This window comes from Serpula lacrymans (genome assembly GCF_000218685.1).
Source record: "Serpula lacrymans var. lacrymans S7.9 unplaced genomic scaffold SERLAscaffold_10, whole genome shotgun sequence".
In the NCBI taxonomy this organism is placed as follows: Eukaryota; Fungi; Basidiomycota; class Agaricomycetes; order Boletales; family Serpulaceae; genus Serpula; species Serpula lacrymans.
In genome coordinates this window covers 343,404-367,363 of record NW_006763299.1, presented here as the reverse complement: position 1 = coordinate 367,363, position 23,960 = coordinate 343,404, and the positions used below count along the sequence as shown (strand labels likewise).

Below are 23,960 nucleotides of genomic sequence, written 5' to 3'. Positions count from 1 at the left end.
TTACAGCGAACCCAAAGACGAGAGATCTGCCACATCGACGGTTATGGTTGCCGCCACGTGGTACACAAATATGGGCGGTGTCGGTGTCTGTGGCCCCGTTGCTGCACAGCTCCCAGCCAAACCCGAAACCATAACATACGTGCCAACAGCACCTCAGCACGTTTGAACCAGCCCTCGAGGTTTTCTGCTGGTTTAACCAACGAACCAAACTGAAATTCTCATTAATCACCCACCATGGCAGTCCTTTCTCTGCCCTTGACATTCACGAATTCTTTTTGGACCCAGGACTACAGAAAAGGCCTGGAAGTTTTGTATTCAAAGCTGGAACAAGTATGTGTGTTGCATGCGTGTTTTTTTAGTGTTGTATTGACGGTGTGCTTCAGGGAGTCGCAGAAAATGATGAGATCGTCGCATTCATTAGAGTAAGCCATCTGCTCTGGCCTTGGCAAATAACTGCGAGTTCAAGCTACTTTTTAGGCTCGCGCTACCCTGGAAAAACAGCTGGCTACTGCTCTCTCAAACCCTGCACCGACTGGTACAACAAGTAAATCCTCATTATTTCACTAGATGAGCACTTTCAAACAACATTTGACTCTAGGGACAGGCTTCAGCTCAGACGATGGTGCTTCGTTGTTGATGGCATTTCGCGGTCTTCAGGCAGAATCCGTTGCACACGGTGAAGCTCATAAGTTGATCTCTAAAGACTTGCAGGTTTTGGTGGCAGACCCTTTTGACGAGTGGGCTCAAAGCTACAAGGTCAAAATGATATTTCTAAAGCGCGTTCAGACACTAACAGCCAAAGCAGGGGGAGCTGTCGAAAAGCAGATCTACTGCCATTGACAATTGGTTGCGTTCCTATGAACAATCCCAGAAAGAGGTATGTAGCCCCACCTCTTTAGAAAGCACTTCAATGCTGATTCAGTAATACAGGTAATCAAGTTGAAGAACTCTTATTTGCAGAAAATGCGCCGTGCTGATGAGGCCGAAGACGAGTAAGTTGCCCAATTCCGTATTAGTGTTTACGGCATTCATCGCCATCTACTTAGCGCGAAATTTGCTCCCAACAACGACCTTGGTGACAAGTATACGACGTCGCCACGTTTAGCTCCCCGTGACGCCCGGTCGCCGCCACAGCGAACTTCTAGTGTTCAAGACCGTATTACTCAACGCTTTAAAGAAATTCAACGCAAGGCAGCATCCTCGTCTACAGAGTCAGATACTAACACAAATGAGACTTTGGATGAGAAGGAACTTCCCAAAATCGACAAGGGCAAAGGGAAGGCAGTTGAGGTATCTTCTCCACGCGAGTTGACCATGTCTCCACCGCCCCTATCTCCCCCTTTGCCTCCTGCAAGGATTGATATTGTGCCTCCCGAATCGCCCATGCCGCCGGCCCCGCCAAGCCCTATTCTGTTGGCCGGTCTTTCGCTGCCGCCTTCGGCCATCTCTGCATTGTTAATTCGTGCCGCGAGTGAGCTCAATCTTCGACCGGTTCGCTTTCCCCTTCTGGGCGAGTACCAGAAGTGCTTCTCGGGTGACGAATTTGTTGAATGGCTGAACGCGAATGTGCAAGGGTTTGGTGGTAGTCTGGAGCTTGCCGAAGAAGCAGCAAGGGATCTTACAGAGCGGGAAGACTTGCTTCGGAGGATCGGAGAGTTTGGAAATAACTTTGAAGCCACCGAGGAGGCATTCTATCAATTCAGGCCCAAGGTAACGAATAGAACACAATCAAATTGCTTAGTTATACTGATGTTTTGTCAAGGCATTCGACTTGGAAGGCAAGGGCACAGATTCTGGTGCCGCCCCTAAGAGAAACCTGGCACCTATTGCAGACAACCTCTTGAAGCGGTCGAACACTTTGGTTAACGTTGTAGCCAAGGCCTTGAATAACAACACCAATGGACAGTCTGAACCTGCTTACGTGAGGTTACGACGCGAAGCGGATGACGCCGACAAGACCTACCGCGTTGCTGTCAGGAAACTCGACAGGCAACGACTTGGCCTCGAGGAGAGGATTGAAGAGGTCCTGAAGACTCTGCAAAGGTGGGAGGCTGAGCGGTTGCGAGCCGTGAAGACTGGTGAGTATCACCCAATCTATGATGTTATGTAACCGCTGAAACATTTGTTAGTCTTGCTTCAATATCAAGGCACTCTAGCACACTTGCCCAAAGCTATTGATGCGTCCATCGAGCGTTCTGGCACTCTCGTTGCTGCATTTCAGCCTGAGTCAGACCTCACAGCATTGATTGAGCGCTATCGCACAGGACCTTTCCGTCCTGTTCCTCAACTCTACGAATCAGTAGCCCATGATGAGTCTGACGTAGTGTTTGGGATTGACCTGCGTAAGTGGGCTGAGGGTGGCTGGAACACCCTTACCACGGGTGAAGACAAGAGAGAGCATATCCCTCCTGTCCTCACTGCACTTCTGGACGGATTGACCGAGTCGTACAAGAGGTTGCCCAATGATGCTGAGAAGCGCAAAGCTTGGATATACGACGTCCCACTTCCCGCTGTGCACCATTTGCGCGAAAGCTTGAATGCCATACCACCTGAGCAGCCCTTCTCACTTGAGATGCTGGAGAAATACGATGCTGCTGTCATTGCAGGCGCTATCAAGCTGTGGGCATTGGAACTTGACCCCCCTCTTGCATTGTGGGAAGGCTGGGAAGACATTAGGAAACTATACCCAACAGGCACGTTTTCCCCATTTATGCAAAATTCACTGATTTAATAGAAATTCAGTTGGATCTAGTGCTAAGCCAGATGGTGACGTGTCTGAAGAGCAACATATTCAGGATTTGCAAGTGGCATTGCAACGTCTACCTAAAGTTCATCTTTTCGTGCTTGACGCCATTATCATCCATTTGAGGAGGTAAGTCTCTTGTACTCTATTATCTGAACGTTGGTTTTGATTCTTCCTCGGACGACAGCCTTATTGAAACAACTAAAGTGGAAGAAGCCGATGAAATTTACATTACAAAGCTTGCCTTGTCAGTCGGCCGTAGTGAGTATTTTCTATTGTAAACCTTCCAGCATTTCTTGAATTATTATTGTAGCCATTATTCGTCCTAAGTATGAATCACAGCTGTCGGTTCAAGACCGCCATCCTACTTGTCAGTTATTTTTTGAATCATAACTGTTGTCTTATTCTCACCGTCTAATATAGTATTATTCATCGACTTGGTGAAGAATTATACGGACATCCTCCCACCAACCATTGAAAAGAAGAAACGGGAAGCTGAACGTCGCATTCCTGTCCGGAAGCGCACTGCTCCCATTGACATGCGGATGAGTAGGAGCAGAATCTCAGTAGGTGGTCCAACAAGGGAAATCATAGCCGCGCAACAAGCTGCGCAAAAAATGGCTGTCGAAAAAGTGTCTCAGCCATTCACGCTTGAAGTATCTTCTGAAGTCTCACAACCTCATTCACTGCCACAAGTTCCAGTGTCTTCCAAACCAGAGTCTCCTGCAGAAGTAATTCCGTCACCTGTTACGTCCAATATCAGCGTGAAACCTCCTACGCCTGTCCGCACGCCGCCTGCACCCGCGTCATCTGAAGATTTTGGCCATTTACCTGCACGACCCGTTTTCAAGGAACCTCCCCCTGAGGATGAAGATTTTCCTCCCCGGCCCTCTTTCAAGGAACCACCACCTGAGTTAGACGATGCCCCGCCACAGCCCAGATTCGTCTCACCACCCCCATCTCCTCCTCCTGAAGTTCAAACCGAGGAAAAGATTCCTTCGCCAGTAGTGGGTGTTACTCCCCCGACCCCACAGAATGCCAGTGCGAAGATACTGAGACGGCAGTCTGCTATAAGATCAAGCAGCCCGTCATCCGCTGCCCGGACGCCTCCTAGCCCCACTCCTTCCAGTGAAGATCAAACTCTTGGAACTGGCAGAACTTCGCTCTCTCGTTCAGGCTCTGGACAGACTGGCGTTCGTGGACCCCGATTGTCCCGCGGACCTAGAGTGCACGGTGGTGGTAGCGTCAGCAGTCTCGTCTCGAATTTCAATAAAAACTCTGCCTCGCCGCCACCGTCACCTGGTTATAAGAGGTTGTCGGGATCCCCTCGCCCGACTTCTTTATTGTCAGGCAGCGGGCAAGATTCCAAACCGAGGAGCGTTGGACGTGGGGCAGCGTTCTCCAGAAGAACCATGGCAAGTGATGCTGAAGACGAGGTTGTGGATAAGTAGATAATGGTAGTTGCTTGTGTGCTTTTCCATACTTGTCTTGGAAAGAGGATGATATGGACTTTATATTGATTTATGAGTCTCACATGCCGTATCTATGCGAATCGGACACTGTTTCTAATGTAGTCTTTCTATGATATGTAGACTGATGTCAATGCAACTCGGTGGCTCGAAGTCACCTTACCTTGTTGCTGTAATATACGTACATGTGATGGAGAACCCATGACTGCTTGAAGGACTATGTGCGCTGTGCAAAATCGATAATTGTGATTTTATTGTCGATGCTAAGCTAGATTAACAAACGTAATACAACAATACCAGTCTAATGATACAGGGAGAAACAAGATCTACACTTCCTGAGAAGCACCCTCCTTTTTGCTCTTGGCCGATTTTGAAGGCAGCAGCTCTGGGTTAATGAAAGGCACTAAACATGGAGTTAGACCATGTTCACTGTCCAAATACAGATCATTTAGTACTCACCAACACCACCTTGGCTTATCACGACATCACCGAGGAGCTTGTTGAGCCTAGATTTCATTTGAGAATGATGACAGTCCACAAAGGCAAGAAACTTACTCTTCATCATTACGAATGGCAAGTTGCAGATGACGAGGAACAATACGTTGTTTCTAAAGGCATAATATTAACAAGAGTTCCAAGGTTATCTAGGGTGACATCTCACCTTGTTATCGCGCGCAGCATTACCCGCAAGTTCGAGGATCTCAGCTGCTAGATACTCGAGAACAGCAGCCAGATATACTATACGCTTCGATGAGCCTCTGTCAGAAGGTAGATAATGTATTTGCGTACCAGGAGCACCGGCACCAACCCGTTGGGCATAATTGCCCTTCTTCAACAAACGATGAATACGACCGACGGGGAATTGAAGGCCTGCTTTAGATGAGCGTGATTGGGCTTTGGAGTCACCTCCAGTCTTTCCCGAAGACGATTTGCCACTGAAAGTAAAACATGAGACTTCAAAGGTTTGAAGAGAATATGACGAGTCCGTACGCTTTTCCCTTTCCAGACTGCAGGACAGATGTTTGAGTGAGTGACACTTCTGTTTTTAGAGCATTTACGCACCATAATACAGACTTATTGCACCAGATATTTTTCAGGTAACGAGTGGAAGAGAAAAACTGGAAGATATTGGTACATACGCGACGCGACTATGGTATATATTGCGGTATTCAGACTCCGCCCAAAAGTAAACCATTAAACGCGTCTGCATGCACGTGACCCCGCGCGTCTCAAAGGATTCCCACGAACCACGATAGGCACGCGATAGATTTCGAGTTCGCCGGCCGTGAGGCAAAGGTGCGGACTAGACTCAAAGGCCAGCATACTTGAACTTAAGATCAAACGCCTCTTGATTGTTCAACACAAACACCAAAAGCCTTGCGGCACACACTATCTCTGTCCTTTCCTTTCCCTCACAGCTCTCTCGGGCTTGACCATCTTTTGCTGTATTTGCTACAAGCTGAGGCGTTTTTCAATTCATGCCCCCTCCAAAAGTATTGACCCCGGTAGCACCGAGGATTACTGTCAACCCAATAGCTCCAACCCACGACCAAGTTTGTTTATTTAGCACGTTCAATTGTTTACCTTATGGCTGATGTATGCTTTTGGCGCCAGGTTGTAGTGCTATATGTTGTATGTAACCATTCACCATGAGTCCATGTGCCATCTGTGGTGACTATCGAATAATTTTCGCATTCATAGGCAGTTGTCTACGCTGTCGTTATATTTGGTGTCTGGAATATTCCTGGTGCTAGGACCCTCATCAATCCACTCAAGCTTTTCACCATTGGCTGGCACGAGCTTTGTCATATAGTGGCGGTACGTGCTTTAGTCCATGGTTTACGCTTCCAACGTCCCAACGTTAGACTCGAACAACAATACAGGCTATATTGACTGGAGGGAGCATACTAACTGTCACCATCGACCCATATCTAGGCGGAGCGACCATCGTAGAAGGCGGCCACCCACCTACTATATTGGCTGCAGGTTACATCGGCTCTACACTCTTTGGTGGTGTATTCATTTTGGGCGGCTTCGACACTTTGGTTGCGAAGATACTTAGTTTCGTTCTCGGAATTGGACTAATTATACCCCTGGTTTTAGTGAGAGATAAATTGTGAGTACTCTCGACGCTGCTGAGTAGACGCCAACTTAACTATACTAGAACGATATTACTGACTCTTTGTTGCGAGGGGCTACTTATTGGATTTTGGTTTATCGCTCACGCGTAAGTCTCTTTCGTGCATATATTCGGTACTCCTAGAAAACGAAGGGATATTTGAACAGGCAAGCATTACGATGGTATTGTCTTTTCATAGGCATTATGAAGTAAGTGCTTTGGACCTTTTGCATCTCCTTCCTCAGGTGACTTTACTTTGTAGTGTCTTCTATGTCGTATGTGAGTAGTTCTTTCATTTGTAATCGGGGATATTTGCCCATTTCCGATGATAGGGGACCTAGCGGACGATAAATTCTTTCGCAAAGCCAATGATTCTGACTGTACACAGTTCGCAATTCTGTATCCGCGTATTTCCGCACATGGTGGGTGATGACCTACCCATTACGCATGCTATACCATCATCATACCCTACCCGCAGTCTGGGCGATCTTCTGGCTCGTGTTCCAGGTAGGAGTCTGCATAGCGTTCATATTCATCGGCATTGTATCCTTCAAGGTATGTTCTCATTTTTTATTGAAAGTCAGGTGAAAGCTCACTTCGCAATCGCAAAAGCGCACTACGGAGGAGATGGCCGTTGAAGCTGGTAAGAACTCGTTAGATTTCCAGTGTGCAAAGAAACTCATGACTTTCATAGCTCGATTTCTCCCTACATAAATTTGGGATTTAGGATCAGTCCAAATGGATAATCACATATACCTATTACAAGAATAACGACCACTAAATTAACGCCTGATAACATCGACTCTCTTTCGCAAGTGAAATGTACGATCTACAAAGGATTTTTTTGTTACGCTTTTTATGGCTGGAGGTTACATATACTTGCTATCATTGCTTTATACCGTCCGTGACGATTATAAATCTTATTGCATCGCTTACTGGGCAGAACAGTTATCATCGTGGGGTGGACATACTTATTGTAACTAGCGATAGTTTTAGAAGCACTTGTGCATGCATTCATCGAGTGGACATCATCTAGTAAAGAGTTCCCTGTGCAGTCAGTTAGTTGGTCTACTCACGATGGCAACATTAGAGCAGTGCAATAAGTGATGTATAATAATTCGATGACAAATATAATAGCGACTTGAGCGAGACAGAACGACCATCAGGAACGAGTGGAGAATGTGACATGATACGGCGTGAACAAAGGAGAGATACGTTAGTATTAAAGTCGCGCGGACTATTTGCGTGTTGCTCGCCGTATAAAACCCGCGACAAGGAGGGTACCAAGCGCTGCTATACCCCCAGCAAGCGCCATACCTATATAGCCATCTATACAACAAATTCAGTACAGATAGTACTGGAGATGCGAGAAAAACGTACCTCGAGCAACATCTTTGTCTATGAGTGATCCTAGACTTTGAGCTTGTAAATTGGTTGGTTCCTTCTCGATTAACAGACCTGGTGTACAGTATCACTACCAAGCACTGATAAAGAACAAGCAGGACGACTAACCATTGAATTTCTTTGCTTCGTCGAAATTTCCCATCTTGTAATGACCAAGTGCCAGGTAGTACAGACATTCTCTTCTTCGCGTGGGCTCGGCTCGGTAGATTTCTAAACAAGAGTCAGTGTCGAACATGAGCTTGGCATGCCAGGTGACAAACCTTGTAAAAGCCGCACACCCTCTACTTGATGGTCTCTCAGTGGGCTTTTGACAAGGCCCCAGGCATAGTTGAACTGGGTCTGAATGGTGACATGGGATTGAACTAGTTCTTTCTGATACTGTAGTCGTAGTACCTGGAGCGAAGACCGAGATGGTAATCTCAGTTTGATGACATAAAACTCCATGAGAATGAATTACCTCGAGCTCATCGTAAGATAAAGAGACTTCTGCGTCTGCTGCGTAAGGGAGATCTGTAGGCATGGCTAATAAGGTGGTGTTTGCAACCCAAGAGTCTCAGCAGTATGGAACCGTGTGGTTATATCAGCTTTTCGCACGGCTTGAAGATTGTGTTACAGCTGGTGACCGTGACGGTAGTTCGAGTTGCTCTTTACCGCCTCCTCCACTTTTGGCGCCCCGAAAGGTTCACAGTAAAAAGCAAAACACAAGCTGAAAATGGACGAAATTGGTGAGTTAACGTTTTGCACTCTTGTTTATTCTTGACTTTTATAAGTAGGCGTGATAAAAGCCGACTTTTCTGTGTTGAAAGAGGGACCCGGAGGTACTTGCCATTTTTTATCCTCCGTCGGGAAAAATTCCCTGTCGAAAGTCGATGAACTCATGGTGCATTTTTTTTTGCTGCACCATGCTGTTGTTTTTATAGCTAGCTAGCCTCGCAATCATCGCTGTCACCGCCGAACTGCTGATAGACTCAGCAGCATTTCAAGTTGCTTACGCCATATGATTTCTTCCTTTTTCTTTAGACCGTGGTCATCGCGACGACCGTGAACGTAGAAGGCACGACGACGGCTACCGCGAGAGAGACTACAGAGATCGTGAAAGAGATAGTCACAGGGAGCGAGACAGAGGAGGAGACCGTTATGGGGGCCGCAGGGATGATAGGCGCGATCCGGGTCGTGGGTATGGAGGACGAGGCGGCCGCGAATTCGACGAACATTCCAGACGCCCTCATCATGAAGAAGATCGACGCCGTGATCATAGAAGAGACGAAGAGCATGGCGCCTTCCGACATGGGCGAGCTCGTGAAGAGCCTGGTTCTCCCCAACGCCGTGGTGGTCGCGGGAAAGGCAGAGATGGCTTAGGCACGCCAGAAAGACGGTCGCCTACACCTGAAGGTGCAGCCCCCATTTCACAACGAAAAAGAAAAGCATCTGGATGGGATGTTCATGCGCCTGGCTATGAGCAATATACTGCTATGCAGGCTAAACAGACAGGTTTGGTTTTTCCCCTGATTCTATAGTAACTCAAGCTCATTTGTCTTTGTTAGGTCTTTTCAACCTCCCTGGTGCAAATCGCACCCAAGTTCCACCTATTTTAGGCATAGCAGGATTACCACCCCCAATGCCTGTGCAAACTTTCGGCATGGGTATCGGCAGCAACCCTAACCTGTCCCGACAGTCTCGTCGCCTCTATATTGGAAGCATTACTCCGGATGTTAATGAACAGAACCTAGCTGATTTCTTCAATTCCAAGATGATAGAGATGAGCATTGGCACGGGTGCACCGGGCAATCCAGTCCTGGCTGTACAGTGTAATTACGAGAAAAACTACGCCTTTGTAGAGGTACTATTCATTTTTCTCTTCCAGCCATTCATAAGATTAAATCTTATTTCTTTCGATCAGTTTCGCAGCGCTGAGGATGCCACGGCTGCTATGGCATTTGATGGCATCATCTTCATTAATGGTCCTCTCAAAATCCGTCGACCCAAGGATTATGGCGGTGTTGACATGTCTGCTCCCAGTGTTCACGTGCCAGGAGTCGTCTCTACCAACGTTCCTGATTCTATCAACAAAGTCTTCGTCGGTGGTTTACCAACTTATCTCAATGAAGAGCAGGTTATGGAATTACTGAAGAGTTTCGGAGAACTGAAAGCTTTCAACCTGGTGCGAGAAAATGGAAATGGCCCATCCAAGGTTGGCTTTTCCGCTTTAGTCATATCAACTAGATGCTCACCTCTGCTTCTAGGGCTTTGCCTTCTTCGAATATGTTGACATTTCAGTGACAGATGTGGCCATTCAGAGTCTAAACGGCATGGAGTTAGGCGACCGTTATCTTGTTGTACAGAGAGCCTCCGTTGGCGCCAAACCCGGAACTCCTGGTATGATACCAAACTTGCCTTACGACCAGTTCCCAGAAATACCAAGACCCATCATGCCCGCTGGCGAAAACTCCAGCGCAGATGCGCGCATTCTTCTCATGCTTAACATGGTAACGCCCGATGACCTCACTGATGATCAAGAATACGGGGACCTCTATGAAGATGTCAAGGAAGAATGTTCCGTATACGGCGCTGTGGAAGACCTTCGCATTCCTCGACCTGTCAAGAAGGACAAATCGAAATGGGCCCCTGGAGAGGTGGGACACCAGTCTGCAATGGATGCTATACGTCAAGATGAAGCTGCTGGGGTGGGAAGAGTTTATGTTAAATATATCGATGCGGACAGCGCCAACAACGCTCTGAAAGCGTTAGCTGGGCGTTCTTTCGCCGGCCGGTCGATCATTGCGACACTCTTGAGCGAAGACAGTCAAACCACACCTCCACTCCACTTGATCTTCGCGCCCCAACCAGACGCACCTCCCCCTCTTCCCGAATCCTGATTGTCTTCCTGGTGAAAACTCGTACAAGAGGAGTGATTGGTTTTATCGTTTCATTTGTGATTTGTGCTAGTATATGAAACTTTGTTTTACCCAGTGTTTCCGTGTATTTACTGCCATTCTTACACTCAATCCAATCTTGCTGCAACGTTGCATGGTGATATTCTATGCTCAGATAATTCGGGATGTTTAAGTCTCGCGCTGTATGGTTGAGTTATATGAAAACCGGGTGTCCACCTGTCGTATTGCTTGGTCCAAGTTTTCAGAGTGGAAAAATGCCTTTGTTTATAATGAAGACTAAGTCACCAGTAAGATATATATTCTCTCTGGAGGCTGTAGTCGTACAATACCTCCACACCTACATCCAGATAGTTCGGGGAGTTTTCCACAGAAGGGCAAAGTTTCGGAGATTCTCATATTAGACTGAGAATGCTGGTGTCCTAGAGTCCTATCGTAAAGCAAGTAAAAGGCAACAGGTTTTCCCTTCTGACTACAGGGCCAATATAACCAGACCACAACTTAGAAGGAGTGTCTGGTTTGACTACAAACTCGCGTCGCGGCCAGCCCTGCGATCCGCTTTCCTTTGATCCAGCTTGATATTCAAGTAGAGTAGAACGTGTAAGCATGGGCTACAATGCTAGTGGGGAGTGCGCACCCATGTCTTCTTACAGTCTCTGTAAGCCTGAAAGAAATCCAGACACTTATCACGGTCGTAGCTATTCCGGTCCATGCAAGCCATGGATGCTTTCGCCGCACTCTCGCAAGGACTTGAAATGAGCCGTCAGCTAACCCTAAATTCGCAAAAACCAGTGCTGCCCACTAACTCTGTATGCTTGGTATACGTTTCCCGTCCCTTCATTTGACAATGTGGAGTTCAGCTGTGGTACTACTGTGAATTAGCTCCTGAAATACACTGACCGCGAAATGCTCCCGGTAATTTAATGGCTGCACGTTATCTTGCGGCGACTCTGACTCCTTAGTGGACATGGCAAACCTTTGGTAACAGTCAAGTAACAGTGATAGGAATAGTATCCAAAGACAAGATCTCTCAGTGAATGTGAAAGGCGAGGTTTGCTTGGCTGGAGCCGCTGGGCTCGAAGTCATCCGAAGCGATCATCATTTTTACTGTGAAAATTGCAAGGCACGAGATTAGAAAATGCCGTAATGTTTGACAGAACCATTTGGACGCCACTTGCCTTCCTTCATTCAGCTGCCCAGCCTGGGAGCCACGGTCCCCCTGTGCACACGACGTTTCTTTGACACGTCGCTTGGCCTGGTAGACCTTTAAGAAAGGTCGACAAGGGCAGAAATACTCCTGGACAGGTTCTTTTGCTGCAGATACCATGTCGCCATCTATCGATTCGAAGAATGGCTTTGCAGACGAAACCGGATCAACTGGATCTCCTTCCCAGGACTCTCCTAGCAATTTGGTGGAAGAAGTACGCACAACAGTCCGTCCTCCAATTGACTATTCGTCTTTTGGAGGCTTCAGACACAGTATCTGGTCACGGTTTGCCAGTATCTGGACCCGCAGATTCGTCTTTTCGCTTTTGGCTGGTCAGGTAGTCTCGCTATGCATCACATGCACCAATGTCACGACGACGGAATTGGTCAGTCGAAATTGGACCTTGTCCACCACACAGACCTGGTTTTTGTGAGCATATATGCTGATTCATTCGTGATTCCCCTGTATATAACTGTTTCTTCACAGGTATTTCTCGTTATTTGTTGTTTATACACCATATACAATGTATCAATGTGCGCACTTACTTCTATCTGCCAAACGTATGATCATCAAACTCAGAAAGGCTGTCTGTAGATGGAATCAAGGGCTGGGCTAAGATGGTTGCTAGAGATGGGTGGAAATGTATGCATTAGATCAACTACCAGGGCAGTTCCCCACCATACTGATTATACACCCATCTAGATTTCATCTTGGCATGTTGTGACGTAGAAGGAAACTTTCTCGTAGTCAAGGTAAACCAAACCCCTTGATCCCTTCGGATGCGGCTTTATCAACAACTCATCACAGGCATACAACTATACCGATTTATTGTCCTGTATGCTCCTTGATGCGTAAGTGTGGCGTTTTCTTTTGTTCCGATAATATCAATTTATATCAATTCAACTGCAGCTGGGCAATACCTGTTTGTCTTTTCTTCTGTTGGGTCTACATGCGTACAAAATATCATTGGACACAAGTTCTCGCGAGTTTTGCCTTTCTTTTCTTTCACGAACAGTTCATAACCTCCGAATTATTTCTTAGGGTGTGTTAGTGTGTGTTGGAGGTCTGGGAATGCTGGTATCGTCCGATATGCTCACAGATAAGAATTACCCCGCGCTAAACAGGGGAAAAGGCGACGCCTTTATGATTGTAGGAGCGACGCTCTATGGATTTAGTCCGTTCCTCTTCATTCTATAAATATCTTGTGGAAGCGGGCCTGATATAATACTCATTGCAGCGAATGCAACGGAGGAATTCTTCGTCAGGAGATCTCCGCTCTATGAAGTGAGTTCCTTGATTTTTTTCCCTGTTCAAGTTACACACGGTAATGGCTACTGTCAGGTTGTTGGACAGCTCGGGATGTGGGGCACGTTGATAAATGGCATTCAAGCAGCTGGACTCGAACATAATGCGATGAAGACTGCAACGTGGAACGGTGCTACTAGTGAGTGATTGATAGGTGGTGACATTGTTACCTACAGCTTTTAATTTTGCCAAATATTTTATAGTTGGCCTCTTGGTTGCATATACCGCCGGTAAATTATAGAAATGCCCTCGGATCAATAACCGTGGATACTGACTTCAACACCATCTTAGCCATGTTCATTCTATACACAGTTGCTCCACTATTATACCGCAGCGCGTCCTCGGCATTCTACAACATCAGTCTACTCACGAGTGACTTCTATGGTCTTCTTTTCGGTATGTCATCTGAGCCATGTTTTGGGGATGCTACCTTCGGAAACACTAAAAACATGACCTATTTTACGTAGGATTATTCCTCTTCGTAAGTCTATTCCCACAGTTCGCGGACATTGGGAACGGTTGATTTGAATATGACCGGTTACTTACTAATAGCATTACTCGCCGTTCTGGCTTTACTTCCCCGCCTTCGTCGTGGTCGTGGTCGGACTTATCATTTACTTTTGGCACGCTACACGTAAGTCCCTTGTCCCTGGTTTCAAGTCCCCGTTATTTTGGTTCTGACGACGAATCTCAGCGGAGGAGCAAGGACATTTGGACCCGAAGGTGCCTGCATACATAACGCGCATGCGGGAAGAGCGGATGATGGCGTACGAATAGACTGTGGGGGGACTGACAGTAATAATCTAACTGAATACACCTACGGTCGGTGTAAAGTCGGTCTTATTGGTGAGGTCGAAGTGAATCACTTGGGGCTGTAGGTATAACGTCGGTGCAGTGTAATTGATAGAGGATCTTGGCGTTTTGATTATTGACGATTGCATATATATACTGGGTAACTCGGGAATGGTCAGGGATGAGAAAGTATCGATAAGTTACTTATGGATGTGGTTCAGGCGGTACAGATGGCGAAAAAAGGAATGTAAGCAGATAAATATATAGGTTTACAAAGTTGATGTACACCGAGAAGATATAATAAATTATGTAAAGAGCGGGTGGGTAGTAGGTGTGCACACCTCATGAAGATAAAAAAGGACAAGAGCGAGTCGCAGGGGGAGAGAGTGGAGATGTGTTACATATGTAGGATGCTATTGTCCGATTCACGCAGTTGACTGAGGAGGATCTTTTTTTTTCTCTTGCTGCTTCAGCTGTTCTCTTATGAACTCTTGCTGCTGTTCACGCTGAATACGATGTTCTGCAAGTTTCTGTGGAGGCGAACGTTTAAGTCGCGGACCAGCACGGAAAAGACTGTTCACTTACGCTCTTCAAAGTTTGAACTGTAGATAATATAGAATCGAGAGTGGCTTCGGAAACTTCAGTCATCTTGAGTGGAACATCGCGGAGATTGTGAGCATCACGTATATCATTGGAATTGGCAACGACGCGGAGTACTCACTGCTTCCTCGGCCTGCTTTCCCAATTGCTTCATACGCACTTTATCTTCGTCCCACTGTTGGTTGTTCCATCCAGAAGTACCGTCTCCCTCATCATGTCCCCAACTCCATTTCCTTTGAAAGGGATGACGATGTGGCTCAGTGGCGTTCACTGGCATTTCAGGGGCCATGGGATTATAGAACGGAAGAGCGGAACCAGTGACCTCGACGGACGAGGAAGGCTGGATATGTTTCCGGACACATTGATAATGATGTGATCGGTTATCGCGCATTTCCTTGTGACGAGCCCAAATGGTAGCAGAAGCAGCGCCAAGGACGAACCAGATCAAACGAGAGGGGCGATGGTAATGCCAGGTGTGACGATACCAAGGATGCATTGCTGTGGATAAGTAAATGGCAACCTAAAAGGGCTGAAGATGGTGAAGACGGGACAGCAGATTGCTTAATGCTTGATATGGGAGTCCACTGTGTGGAACTGAAGGGTATTTATGAGTTTCGGGTAGGGTGAGCGACAACGTATCCTCTCGGCGACACACAGGACGACGTTGACATGTAAGTGCTCCTGCCGGACGAAACACGAGGATTTGAAGTGGAAAGCCATGCAGGCAATACTAATGGCGGCTTGCCTCATCCCGCCGTCAGAATACGCATGCATCGGCACGCATCGCCGAAGGACCGAAATGCGACTTGTTTGGTTTGGCGACTGTTCGAGCAGGCTCTGGTTCGAATCCAGCTGCCAAACAACCCGTCGGCACACTGGCAGGCCTACAGAACATCCGAGCATATTCTCATACTCCCAGTGCCTACGTACCTTGGTTTATCCCCTGTCTTCCGTGGAACACTGTATTTTTATGGTCAGTTTGTAAGACAAACGGCGAGATACTCACGCACGTCCCGGTGCCAGTGTGGATGTGGAAATGTGTGAAGGTACCCATGGTATCACATTGGCGGTGCTGTATGCAAAACTCATGCTCAGAGCCTTGATCAGTACTTCTTGAATACCGATGATGATGAACTCTTGATCAAGCTTGATCATGAAAACATCGTGTTCATCGATGGCCGCTCCAAGAATAGCAGATGACACGGATGTCGAAACGATGTAAGATAACAAGGGATTTAAAGCTGCTAGCAAAGCGAAGGGACCGCGAACTCAATGCCTCATGGCTGCCACAAGGCTTGTGTTGGCGAAATGCAGAACGGAGGCGCTGAGCTGTCTTGGATTAGATTGGATATGTTTCTCTGCTAGATTTGCTCAGATCACTACCAAGCCCATCCAATACATACCAGAGACTGCCAAGTCCATCCGCGTACTGTTATCCGCTGCTCCCATGTACATATGGAAATGTTCTTGACACACGCCTGGCGACTACTGGCGCAATACGCGAGTACATAAGAGGCCTCCTCAGAAATACTGGCCAAGTAATGTGTCGTATTAGAAGTACCATTAGAGTAGACTTTACTGCATGTTGTATCGCAACGTCCTGGGTATTTCGTAAAAAATGCGCAGAAAGAACGGGCTTTGACAGTTGTCGGATGCAGTTTTATGTTCATTTGTGTGCGTTGCGGAGGATTCAGTAATATTCAGTCAGCAGACTAAAAGTAATGAGACCAAAAACTGTACCAAATTTTTACTAAAAAGATAATCAGAGGTCAGGCAAGGAGATGGTTACAGTCACCCTGTGACTTCTGTCACGTCGCTCGGGAACCCGTGTCCTCTGTCTGCTCGCCCTCATTTCCTTACAGTCTTGTTGCCGTCCCCACCGTCCTCACCGTCGCCGACATCGTATCCAACAGTCCTGGCGGTGTTTGTCTTGTCTATCTTATGAACATTCCCCAGGATCAGGGCCAGAGCAGAGGGCAACCGCAGTGGTCTAATTATCAACAGCAGGCCGCCCTGGGTATCTCTATGGCATATGATTCTGAACCTTCTCGTCCTCGGAAAGACCAGGACGCAAGCAATCAGCCGTCTGGTCCCTTTTCTGCTCCTCCCACAAATGCTGCACGCATTCCCGAACGTCCTCATTTCCCCACAAGGGCCTCTACAGTCAGCTCCACGCACGACTTCGGTCGCAACAATCTGGCTACAAAACAGGACTTCGGCCAACATGCTCACAGCGAGGACTTGAACCATGGGGCCTCAGCCAGGTTTGATAATGCCAGCATGCATGGATCTCTCCAAGGCCCATCGCCTGCTTTTCTTTCCGCCAGTCGACCCACCACCCCTGGTAGTTCTAGCCAAAATGTTCACCCTTCTTCGTCCAGCCGTTCAAATGGCTCCCATCGCCGCCTCAGCGGGGCTTCTTACTCCTCGGTGCATTCAGGATCGTCGGACTCTAGTGCTCCTGGTAAAGTTGGCGGTCCTGCAACGTCCACATCATCAGCAACATCTACTAATATTTCATCTTCGTGAGCATATCCCTCTATTTTATTTTATTTTCAGATCAACCTCCACTCGATCCATCCAGTTCTATCATACCTCAGTTAGATCTTGCATCTGACGTCGTACACTTTTTATCCTATCAGAATATGCTCGGCGTGTGGAAATCCTATGCAGGGCGCTTTCGTGCGCGCATTAGGCACGGTTTACCATCTGAACTGTTTCAAGTGCATGGTATGAATTTCGTAATAATGTAGTTTGATCGCCCATTTAATGCCATAGTAGGATTGTGGAGATGTCGTGGCCTCGAAATTCTTTCCGATTGATGGGCCAGATAACAAGCAACAACCTCTCTGCGAGCGGGACTACTTTCGTCGTCTAAACCTTATATGTGCTAAGTGTGGTCTAGCTTTGCGAGGCAGCTATATTACGGCATGCAGTGAGTTGTTTTTTGTGTTTCTTCTTCTACGACAAACAATGAACATCATGGCAGATAAAAAGTACCACGTGGAGCACTTCACTTGTTCAATTTGTCCAACGCTGTTCGGTCCTCAGGATTCATACTACGAGCATGATGGTGATGTTTATTGCCACTTTCATTACTCTACTCGTTTCGCCACCAAGTGCGCAGGATGTAGCAGCGCGATTCTCAAGCAATTTGTGGAGATCAATCGCAACTCGCGCGACGAATGCTGGCATCCTGAATGTTACATGATCAACAAGGTACACGTGTGATTTAAATCCTTTGTTGTCTGCAATGCTAATCACCATCGCAGTTCTGGAACGTTAAAGTAGTTTCGCGTAGGCCAAACAGTGCTATAGCCGAGGGTGGCGAGAGTGAGCCACCGTACGTAGAAGAAGAACAAAAGGAGACATCGATCTCGTTGAAGGAGAAACAGGTCAGGATGGAGCAGTTGGTCTATCGCATATGGACGTGAGCATCGGTTTTCTGTGTTGTCCTTAATCAGCGAGATTAACGGTTTACTTTTTATAGGGTTCTGTCTGCATTCGAAGAATCGAGTGCTGCTTGTATTTCCGATATGTTGCGTCAGGTCAGCAATGGCCAATACTTGGATGCCATCAGGATGGCAGAGAAGTTCATTTTACACGTCGAAGTCCTTTTTGGAACTATTGATGATCTCGAATATTACTTCTCCCGCCTTAATATGAAAGGTTTGTTCGCTTTCTTCCTGTAGCATTGCCACTGTTCGCTCACTGAGCATATATTTCGATAGGGATGTCCCACGTGCGGGAAGCGAGGATGCTCTGTCGTAAAACTGTCGATTTATTCACGCTACTGTCGCGTACGCAAGAGACTGGCTCACGGAGGATGGGCATGACGCAAGAACTACTCGCGCTTGTGACAGGGATCGCTCATTATCTCAAGATCTTGATCCGTATAGCGTTGACCGGTGCCCTGAAACTGGAGAGAGAGCAGAGTGTTCGAGAGGCGATGGCATCCTTCCTCGACAAGCTTCATCTACTCGCTGTTCAGGGTGGCGATCCCACAGCCCGGCGGATCATCAAGAGTTCGAATGGGGAGGTTATGGTCCAAAGCGAAGGCGCTAATGTGGGTACAAGGGGCGTTACTTATGGATTTAGGAGTCTAGCGCCTGAAAACGCCGGGGAATCGCCCTTTTCAGCATCTTCGCCGTCTAGACTTTCAGTAAGCAATCCTCCGTCAGATCGGTGTGTTAAGTGCAATCAGGCGGTGGAGGAAGATTGTGTGCGGCTTGGAACATATCAGCGATGGCATTCGCATTGCATACAGTGCGGTGTTTGTGGAAAGGTTTCTGCTGTACCTGTCCCTAAAGAATCAGCGCCACAAAAGTCTACCGATGACAAGGAGAAGGGGGAAAAAGAGACACCAAAGGTATCGACTGCTCGACGTCCACCGGCTAACGTTGCAATTTTCCTATATGACACCGATTCAATCAAGGACACGCCGTCGTTTGGTGAAGTACCAACAGTCACTTTATGCACAGATCACAGTCATGCTACGTGTCGATCTGGATTCCAAGCTGTATCGAGATTGGAGCAATATGCCTTCCTGTTGAACATTGCCCTTCGTCGACTTTATTTGGTACTCAAACAGCAAGGCGTTGTACCTCTTTCTCCTGGTGTGTATTCTACTTCCATCTTCTCGATCGATCCCCTCCCTGACGCGTTGTTAGTTGCGGGTTCAACCCCAGCGCAAATTCCAAAGTCGACGGAACAAGATCCGTACCGGAACTCTGGTGATATCATGCGTATGAAGTCCGTGCACCTCGATCGCAAGTTGTCGGCCACGGCTCGTCTGCCCAAGCGCTCCACAATTGTTGAAAGTCCAGCTGGTCGGACGGTCCATCCTTCCGATACCCTACATACTCATCGAGCTCCACAAGAAATCAAGGTTCCGCAACCTCAGCGTGCCCCTCCTCCAGGACCTCTCATCCCTGGGCGGTTGCCTTCACAGCCCGGCTCAACGGCTGGTCAGCTTGCCCGTTTGCAAGGGAAGTCTCCTGGGACATTGGATATAACTCAGCAGGGTCAGGTTGTCCGGCCGAACTATACTCGCAATAACACTGAAGTTATGATAGTGGATGAATCAGCGCCCAATTCACCTGCTGGCGGCATCGAGGAGCCACCATTACATGCACCCGATGACGGTATCACCTTGGCTGACATCCCGCAATTGATGGAAGCAGCGCAAGCGCGAGAGCAACAACGATCTCTTCCTCGGCAAAGTTCGATTCCACATGTTGCCGAGTTAAACGCCCTCGAGCTCGTCATTGTCAAACATTGCGCCGTCCTTATCCTGCAGAAATCTTCGTTGCGAGATCAATTTGATTTGGACGAGATATTGGAGTTAGTGGAGATAAAGAAAGGTGGCTTTTGGAACAAGCTATTCAAAGCGGGTAACGATAAGAAGAATGTCAAGAAAAAGGGTATGCCAAGCACATTTTTTTTTTGTTGTCACCGGCGCGATATTTACGTTATTTTGACAGGTGTCTTCGGTGTTCCGCTTGAACTTTTGGTTGAAAGAGAGGGCGCCGATTCGTTATTGGGTGCCACAAGAGCAACCTTGAGAATACCAAGCTTCATCGACGATGTTGTATCTGCTATGCGGCAAATGGGTAAGTAGACTACTACCCTTTACAGACTGGGGATGCTTATTTGGATGCGATAGATATGTCAATTGAAGGCATTTTCCGTAAAAATGGTAATATCAGGGGGCTCAAGGACCTCACTGAAGCCATTGACAGGGACGCTTCTTCCGTGGATCTCACACAAGATACTCCTGTCCAACTGGCAGCACTGCTTAAGAAGTTCCTCCGAGAGCTACCCGACCCTCTCTTGACGTTCAAGTTGCATCGGTTATTGATTGCGTCACAATGTAAGTTCTCTAAGTTCAAAAGGAGATATAGTGTTCTAAAAATGACATACAGCTGTCCCGCAAGACTCAGAGAGAAAGCGACTTCTTCATATGGTTTCGATCCTTCTTCCCAAGAGTCATCGGGATACAATGGAGGTCCTCTTTGTGTTTTTGAAATGGGTCGCCTCATTTGCTCACATGGACGAGAAAACGGGGAGCAAAATGGATCTGTCCAATCTGGCGACTGTCATCTGTCCCAGTATACTGTATTCACGTGGCCGCGACGCCGTCCGGGACGAAAGTTTCGGGGCTATCAAAGTGGTCACTTCCTTGCTCGAGAATCAAGACGAGTTCTACACTGTTCCAGAGGAGTTCCTAGCGATATTGCATGACCAGGACTACTTCTCGAATAGTCTGGAATTGCCAAGTCGCGACTTTTTGAAGAAATGTGATACTTATCTGCGTTTGAAGTCCAGCGGTCGAGTACCTGCACAAGGCCTATCGCCTCCGTTGAGTTCACCTATCAGCAGCAATCCGCGACCTTCTCCATCTGGATCCTCTAATCCGGACCGACCACAGCTGGTGACAATGCCCACTGAACCGCAGATACGGAACGGTCGGCAACAATCACCGCACCCTCATCCTGGAGTACACCATGCGCCTATGTCGTATCCTTCTCCCATACACCCGACATCGCTTTCACAGGGCATGGCCATGATCCAGGGACAGCAACAGCCCCGAAACCCTCAGCTCACAGAAGGCGACTGGGCGGCTTCTCAGCGGCCGATATTGAGCGGTGGCCCGACCTCGCCTTCACCACGACCTTCGTCGTACATACCTCCCAGATCAAGCGGCGAGCATACACACTCAGCGTCTCCGCCCAATGGTAATGGTCACCCACCTGCTGCAATGCGACAGCGTACATGATCTTGTTGTGCTGAGCTCTTTTGTCACTTACTTTTGATTGTCTGACACAATTCCGCTCGTTCGTTTTTGCGCTACCTCTTCGCCCGCATTTCACTAGCGAGCTTACTCTCTTTTCTGAGCATTTTGATTTCGCATTATCTGTACTTTACCGTATCGCTTTCACTTAACAGTATGACACGGACGAATATCTTCGCAGTACTTATGATACCCGTGCATTCGTATGTATGCATTTTTGTTGAAAATGAATTCGATATTTTCGTCATTTTCAAAGCATGCTCTCACGAACTCGGGGGCAAATATCATTTGGTCTTTTTGAGTAACCTTTTTGAAAGGGACAATTATCTTCTAGATCAGAAACGTTGTTCACACAAACGTGATTAGAGCCTAGCCCATACTCGCATGCCGCATAGTATTTTGAGTGTAGTAAAGACAATGGAACATAAAGCAATAAGGAGTCCGGATCTTTACTTGAGAGGAATGAAACGAGATGCTATAGACAAAAGTGGTGCTTAATATCAGCAGGTCATCCCAACGATTAAGTGACTTACAATGCGTGGCACCGATCTGAGTGACAGTTGATATATCAGCGTAGTTCACATGCATGCTTGAGAGAAACTTACACCAGGGCGACCGTGCTTAACGGGCCGGTAGGAGCAAGAGAACTCGGCAAGATAGTGACCAGTCATTTCAGGCTTGATTTCCACAGAGTTGAAGACCTGATTGAGGTTGACGACAACGCCACATGGAGCGTATTAGGACTGCCCAGTGATCACACAGAAGGTATAGAACGCACCTTTCCGTTGTAGATACCAACGACACTTCCAATCATTTCAGGGACAATAATCATGTCACGGAGATGCGTCTTGACGACAGCAGGCTTCTCATTGGGAGGTGCCTCTTTTTTGGCCTTGCGCAACTTTTTGATGAGGCCCATTGGGCGACGCTTGAGACCACGTTGGAAGCGACGACGGGCACGGGCGTGGACGAGCTAGTGGCGAGTGGGGTTGAACTTAGATTCGTTATAGGGAAATTGATTGATAAAATATGCATACTTCAACGAACTATTATCAAAAGTTAGGACAGAAATTGAGAGCTTTACAATGCAAAATCATGGCATACATCTTCATTGCTCAAATCAAGGAGCTTTTCAAGCTCAACACCACGGTACGAGAACGTACGGAAGGTTCTCTTCTTCTTGAGGTCGGCAGCAACTTGAGGATCGGTTACAGAGGAATCTGCCTGTACAAAAGCAGCAAAATAACGAGGTCAGCACACAGCACTCCATCAACGGTGCTAGCAGCTGCCAATACGCACCATCTTGCGTCGTCGATATCTGTCTTGTCGGTTGTCGTGAGTAGCGAGCAGGGATTTCGGACGGCTAGGAAACGTTGAGGCGGAGCGCCAAATGGAAGGTTGTGGCTGAAATTCAGTCACGTGGTGCTGTACAGTACCATCATCGCGAAATCTCGTCTACGCGGTCTGCAAAGGCGTTCTAGCATATCAATCGTCGGATAGAATCCACAGGTCTTCCCTTGAGGATTAAAAGGTGTGTTCTCCCCCCAGAACGTGTAGAGGCGTCATAAATGTGGAACATGTTCTGAATCTTTGCTGTTTCTAGCGATTTGTGGCTGCCCGTAACCCATTACAACTCGTCCAAACTTCACACATAAAAAGTAAGCGAAATCGAGTGAATGGTTTGACTTATGAATGAATGGTTCGTTTAGATGCGTCATATCGCTGCTTACCTCCTTCTCCAAATCGGTGGCAACGCCTCTCCTTCTGCTGCTGATGTGAAGAAGGTCCTTGGTGCTGTTGGCATTGAGGCTGACGATGAGCGCCTCGAAAAACTTATCTCCGAGCTCGAGGGCAAGGACGTAAATGCTGTACGTGTGATCTCTGACGTCTAGGGTTATTACAAGTACTGAATTGCTCAAATTGCATGGTACTAGCTGATCGCTGAGGGATCTGCCAAGCTCGCTTCCGTGAGTTGCAAATGGAATACCATCTGCAGTAGAGTGATCATTGACTTCGTTTTCTTTTTAGGTTCCTTCTGGTGGTGCAGTTGCTGTCAGTTCCGGTGGCGCTGCAGCAGGAGGTGCTCCTGCTGCCGCCGCCGAGGAGAAGAAGGAGGAGAAGAAAGAAGAGGAGAAGGTCAGTATTAGTTCCTTATGCGTTGCAATTGTGCTTTGACCGGGCTAACTGTTGTACCTTACAGGAGGAGTCCGACGACGACATGGGCTTCGGTCTCTTCGATTAATTACGTTATTATCTTGTCCTGTATTTCCACGAAAAAGTGTATTCATACGCTTGCAGCTACAAGCTAATAATGACGAGATTGGTGCCGATCTCGGGCGGATGCGCGCTTATGAGAGGACGGAAAAGGCGAGTTCTTTGATGTTCTTATCAGAAGATTAAGAAGAGTTCGATAAGGGAGAGTTGGTGGGTTACGCCACAGATGGTAAAGACTTAGATAGGCGAGGCTGTGCGCGGCTGTGTCCAGGCAGCCGGTATCTTGTCGTATGACGCCCAGAATAGATATAGCCCTGACAAAGCTGCCATATATGGACACCACCCGGCGGCGGAAAACACGTGAGGAGAGTTTGCGATCGGCAAAATAGGTGTTTCCTCCCCGCAGCGACGGCCCGTTGCCGA

The 23,960-nt window shown here is 47.6% G+C and overlaps 11 protein-coding genes across 11 annotated transcripts; 7 read left to right on the top strand and 4 right to left on the bottom strand.

The window, feature by feature from the left end:
* Positions 1 to 234: 234 nt before the first annotated feature.
* On the top strand, positions 235 to 4,406 carry SERLADRAFT_451054 (uncharacterized protein; the record flags this gene model as incomplete). The annotated part of the gene is made up of 13 exons (XM_007320645.1): positions 235 to 330; positions 384 to 422; positions 478 to 544; positions 599 to 756; positions 806 to 877; positions 931 to 992; positions 1,047 to 1,710; positions 1,763 to 2,078; positions 2,130 to 2,693; positions 2,743 to 2,872; positions 2,931 to 3,004; positions 3,057 to 3,113; positions 3,167 to 4,406. The coding sequence occupies 13 exons, from the start codon at positions 235 to 237 to the stop codon at positions 4,192 to 4,194; spliced, it is 3,327 nt and encodes a 1,108-aa protein (XP_007320707.1).
* A 30-nt stretch (positions 4,407 to 4,436) lies between these two features.
* On the bottom strand, positions 4,437 to 5,379 carry SERLADRAFT_472601 (uncharacterized protein; the record flags this gene model as incomplete). The annotated part of the gene is made up of 7 exons (XM_007320644.1): positions 4,437 to 4,615; positions 4,672 to 4,718; positions 4,768 to 4,820; positions 4,874 to 4,950; positions 5,002 to 5,147; positions 5,203 to 5,219; positions 5,275 to 5,379. The coding sequence occupies 7 exons, from the start codon at positions 5,275 to 5,277 to the stop codon at positions 4,539 to 4,541; spliced, it is 420 nt and encodes a 139-aa protein (XP_007320706.1).
* Positions 5,380 to 5,916: 537 nt separating this feature from the next.
* SERLADRAFT_350707 (uncharacterized protein) lies at positions 5,917 to 6,919 on the top strand (the record flags this gene model as incomplete). Its single annotated transcript, XM_007320643.1, has 7 exons — positions 5,917 to 6,030; positions 6,096 to 6,328; positions 6,377 to 6,439; positions 6,499 to 6,540; positions 6,594 to 6,610; positions 6,664 to 6,753; positions 6,810 to 6,919. Coding segments are annotated over 7 exons (669 nt in total), but the record flags the coding sequence as incomplete, so codon positions are not given.
* Positions 6,920 to 7,568: 649 nt separating this feature from the next.
* On the bottom strand, positions 7,569 to 8,255 carry SERLADRAFT_409768 (uncharacterized protein; the record flags this gene model as incomplete). The annotated part of the gene is made up of 5 exons (XM_007320642.1): positions 7,569 to 7,660; positions 7,712 to 7,789; positions 7,844 to 7,945; positions 7,996 to 8,128; positions 8,193 to 8,255. 5 exons carry the CDS (start codon positions 8,253 to 8,255, stop codon positions 7,569 to 7,571), a joined length of 468 nt encoding a protein of 155 aa, XP_007320704.1.
* Positions 8,256 to 9,353: 1,098 nt separating this feature from the next.
* SERLADRAFT_371639 (uncharacterized protein) lies at positions 9,354 to 10,611 on the top strand (the record flags this gene model as incomplete). The annotated part of the gene is made up of 3 exons (XM_007320641.1): positions 9,354 to 9,575; positions 9,636 to 9,926; positions 9,979 to 10,611. 3 exons carry the CDS (start codon positions 9,354 to 9,356, stop codon positions 10,609 to 10,611), a joined length of 1,146 nt encoding a protein of 381 aa, XP_007320703.1.
* Positions 10,612 to 11,104: 493 nt separating this feature from the next.
* On the bottom strand, positions 11,105 to 11,685 carry SERLADRAFT_394928 (uncharacterized protein; the record flags this gene model as incomplete). The annotated part of the gene is made up of 4 exons (XM_007320640.1): positions 11,105 to 11,200; positions 11,264 to 11,375; positions 11,433 to 11,461; positions 11,527 to 11,685. The coding sequence occupies 4 exons, from the start codon at positions 11,593 to 11,595 to the stop codon at positions 11,150 to 11,152; spliced, it is 261 nt and encodes an 86-aa protein (XP_007320702.1).
* A 106-nt stretch (positions 11,686 to 11,791) lies between these two features.
* On the top strand, positions 11,792 to 14,586 carry SERLADRAFT_472589 (uncharacterized protein; the record flags this gene model as incomplete). Its single annotated transcript, XM_007320639.1, has 14 exons — positions 11,792 to 12,262; positions 12,320 to 12,366; positions 12,428 to 12,475; positions 12,536 to 12,585; positions 12,641 to 12,684; positions 12,743 to 12,815; positions 12,875 to 13,007; positions 13,071 to 13,117; positions 13,175 to 13,277; positions 13,342 to 13,368; positions 13,430 to 13,534; positions 13,606 to 13,619; positions 13,691 to 13,772; positions 13,833 to 14,586. 14 exons carry the CDS (start codon positions 11,952 to 11,954, stop codon positions 13,913 to 13,915), a joined length of 1,167 nt encoding a protein of 388 aa, XP_007320701.1.
* Positions 14,587 to 15,427: 841 nt separating this feature from the next.
* SERLADRAFT_472583 (uncharacterized protein) lies at positions 15,428 to 16,068 on the top strand (the record flags this gene model as incomplete). The annotated part of the gene is made up of 2 exons (XM_007320638.1): positions 15,428 to 15,576; positions 15,638 to 16,068. The coding sequence occupies one exon, from the start codon at positions 15,810 to 15,812 to the stop codon at positions 15,999 to 16,001; it is 192 nt and encodes a 63-aa protein (XP_007320700.1).
* A 1,102-nt stretch (positions 16,069 to 17,170) lies between these two features.
* On the top strand, positions 17,171 to 21,757 carry SERLADRAFT_362555 (uncharacterized protein; the record flags this gene model as incomplete). The annotated part of the gene is made up of 13 exons (XM_007320637.1): positions 17,171 to 17,260; positions 17,312 to 17,465; positions 17,520 to 17,749; positions 17,803 to 17,960; positions 18,021 to 18,199; positions 18,262 to 18,555; positions 18,694 to 18,824; positions 18,966 to 19,146; positions 19,201 to 19,434; positions 19,606 to 19,953; positions 20,014 to 20,142; positions 20,196 to 20,402; positions 20,455 to 21,757. The coding sequence occupies 13 exons, from the start codon at positions 17,198 to 17,200 to the stop codon at positions 21,306 to 21,308; spliced, it is 3,162 nt and encodes a 1,053-aa protein (XP_007320699.1).
* Positions 21,758 to 21,772: 15 nt separating this feature from the next.
* SERLADRAFT_371633 (uncharacterized protein) lies at positions 21,773 to 22,625 on the bottom strand (the record flags this gene model as incomplete). The annotated part of the gene is made up of 6 exons (XM_007320636.1): positions 21,773 to 21,798; positions 21,857 to 21,872; positions 21,929 to 22,024; positions 22,102 to 22,296; positions 22,428 to 22,547; positions 22,623 to 22,625. 6 exons carry the CDS (start codon positions 22,623 to 22,625, stop codon positions 21,773 to 21,775), a joined length of 456 nt encoding a protein of 151 aa, XP_007320698.1.
* A 157-nt stretch (positions 22,626 to 22,782) lies between these two features.
* SERLADRAFT_472573 (uncharacterized protein) lies at positions 22,783 to 23,698 on the top strand (the record flags this gene model as incomplete). The annotated part of the gene is made up of 6 exons (XM_007320635.1): positions 22,783 to 22,854; positions 22,927 to 22,981; positions 23,033 to 23,191; positions 23,258 to 23,290; positions 23,352 to 23,459; positions 23,524 to 23,698. The coding sequence occupies 4 exons, from the start codon at positions 23,033 to 23,035 to the stop codon at positions 23,563 to 23,565; spliced, it is 342 nt and encodes a 113-aa protein (XP_007320697.1).
* Between the last annotated feature and the right edge of the window lie 262 nt (positions 23,699 to 23,960).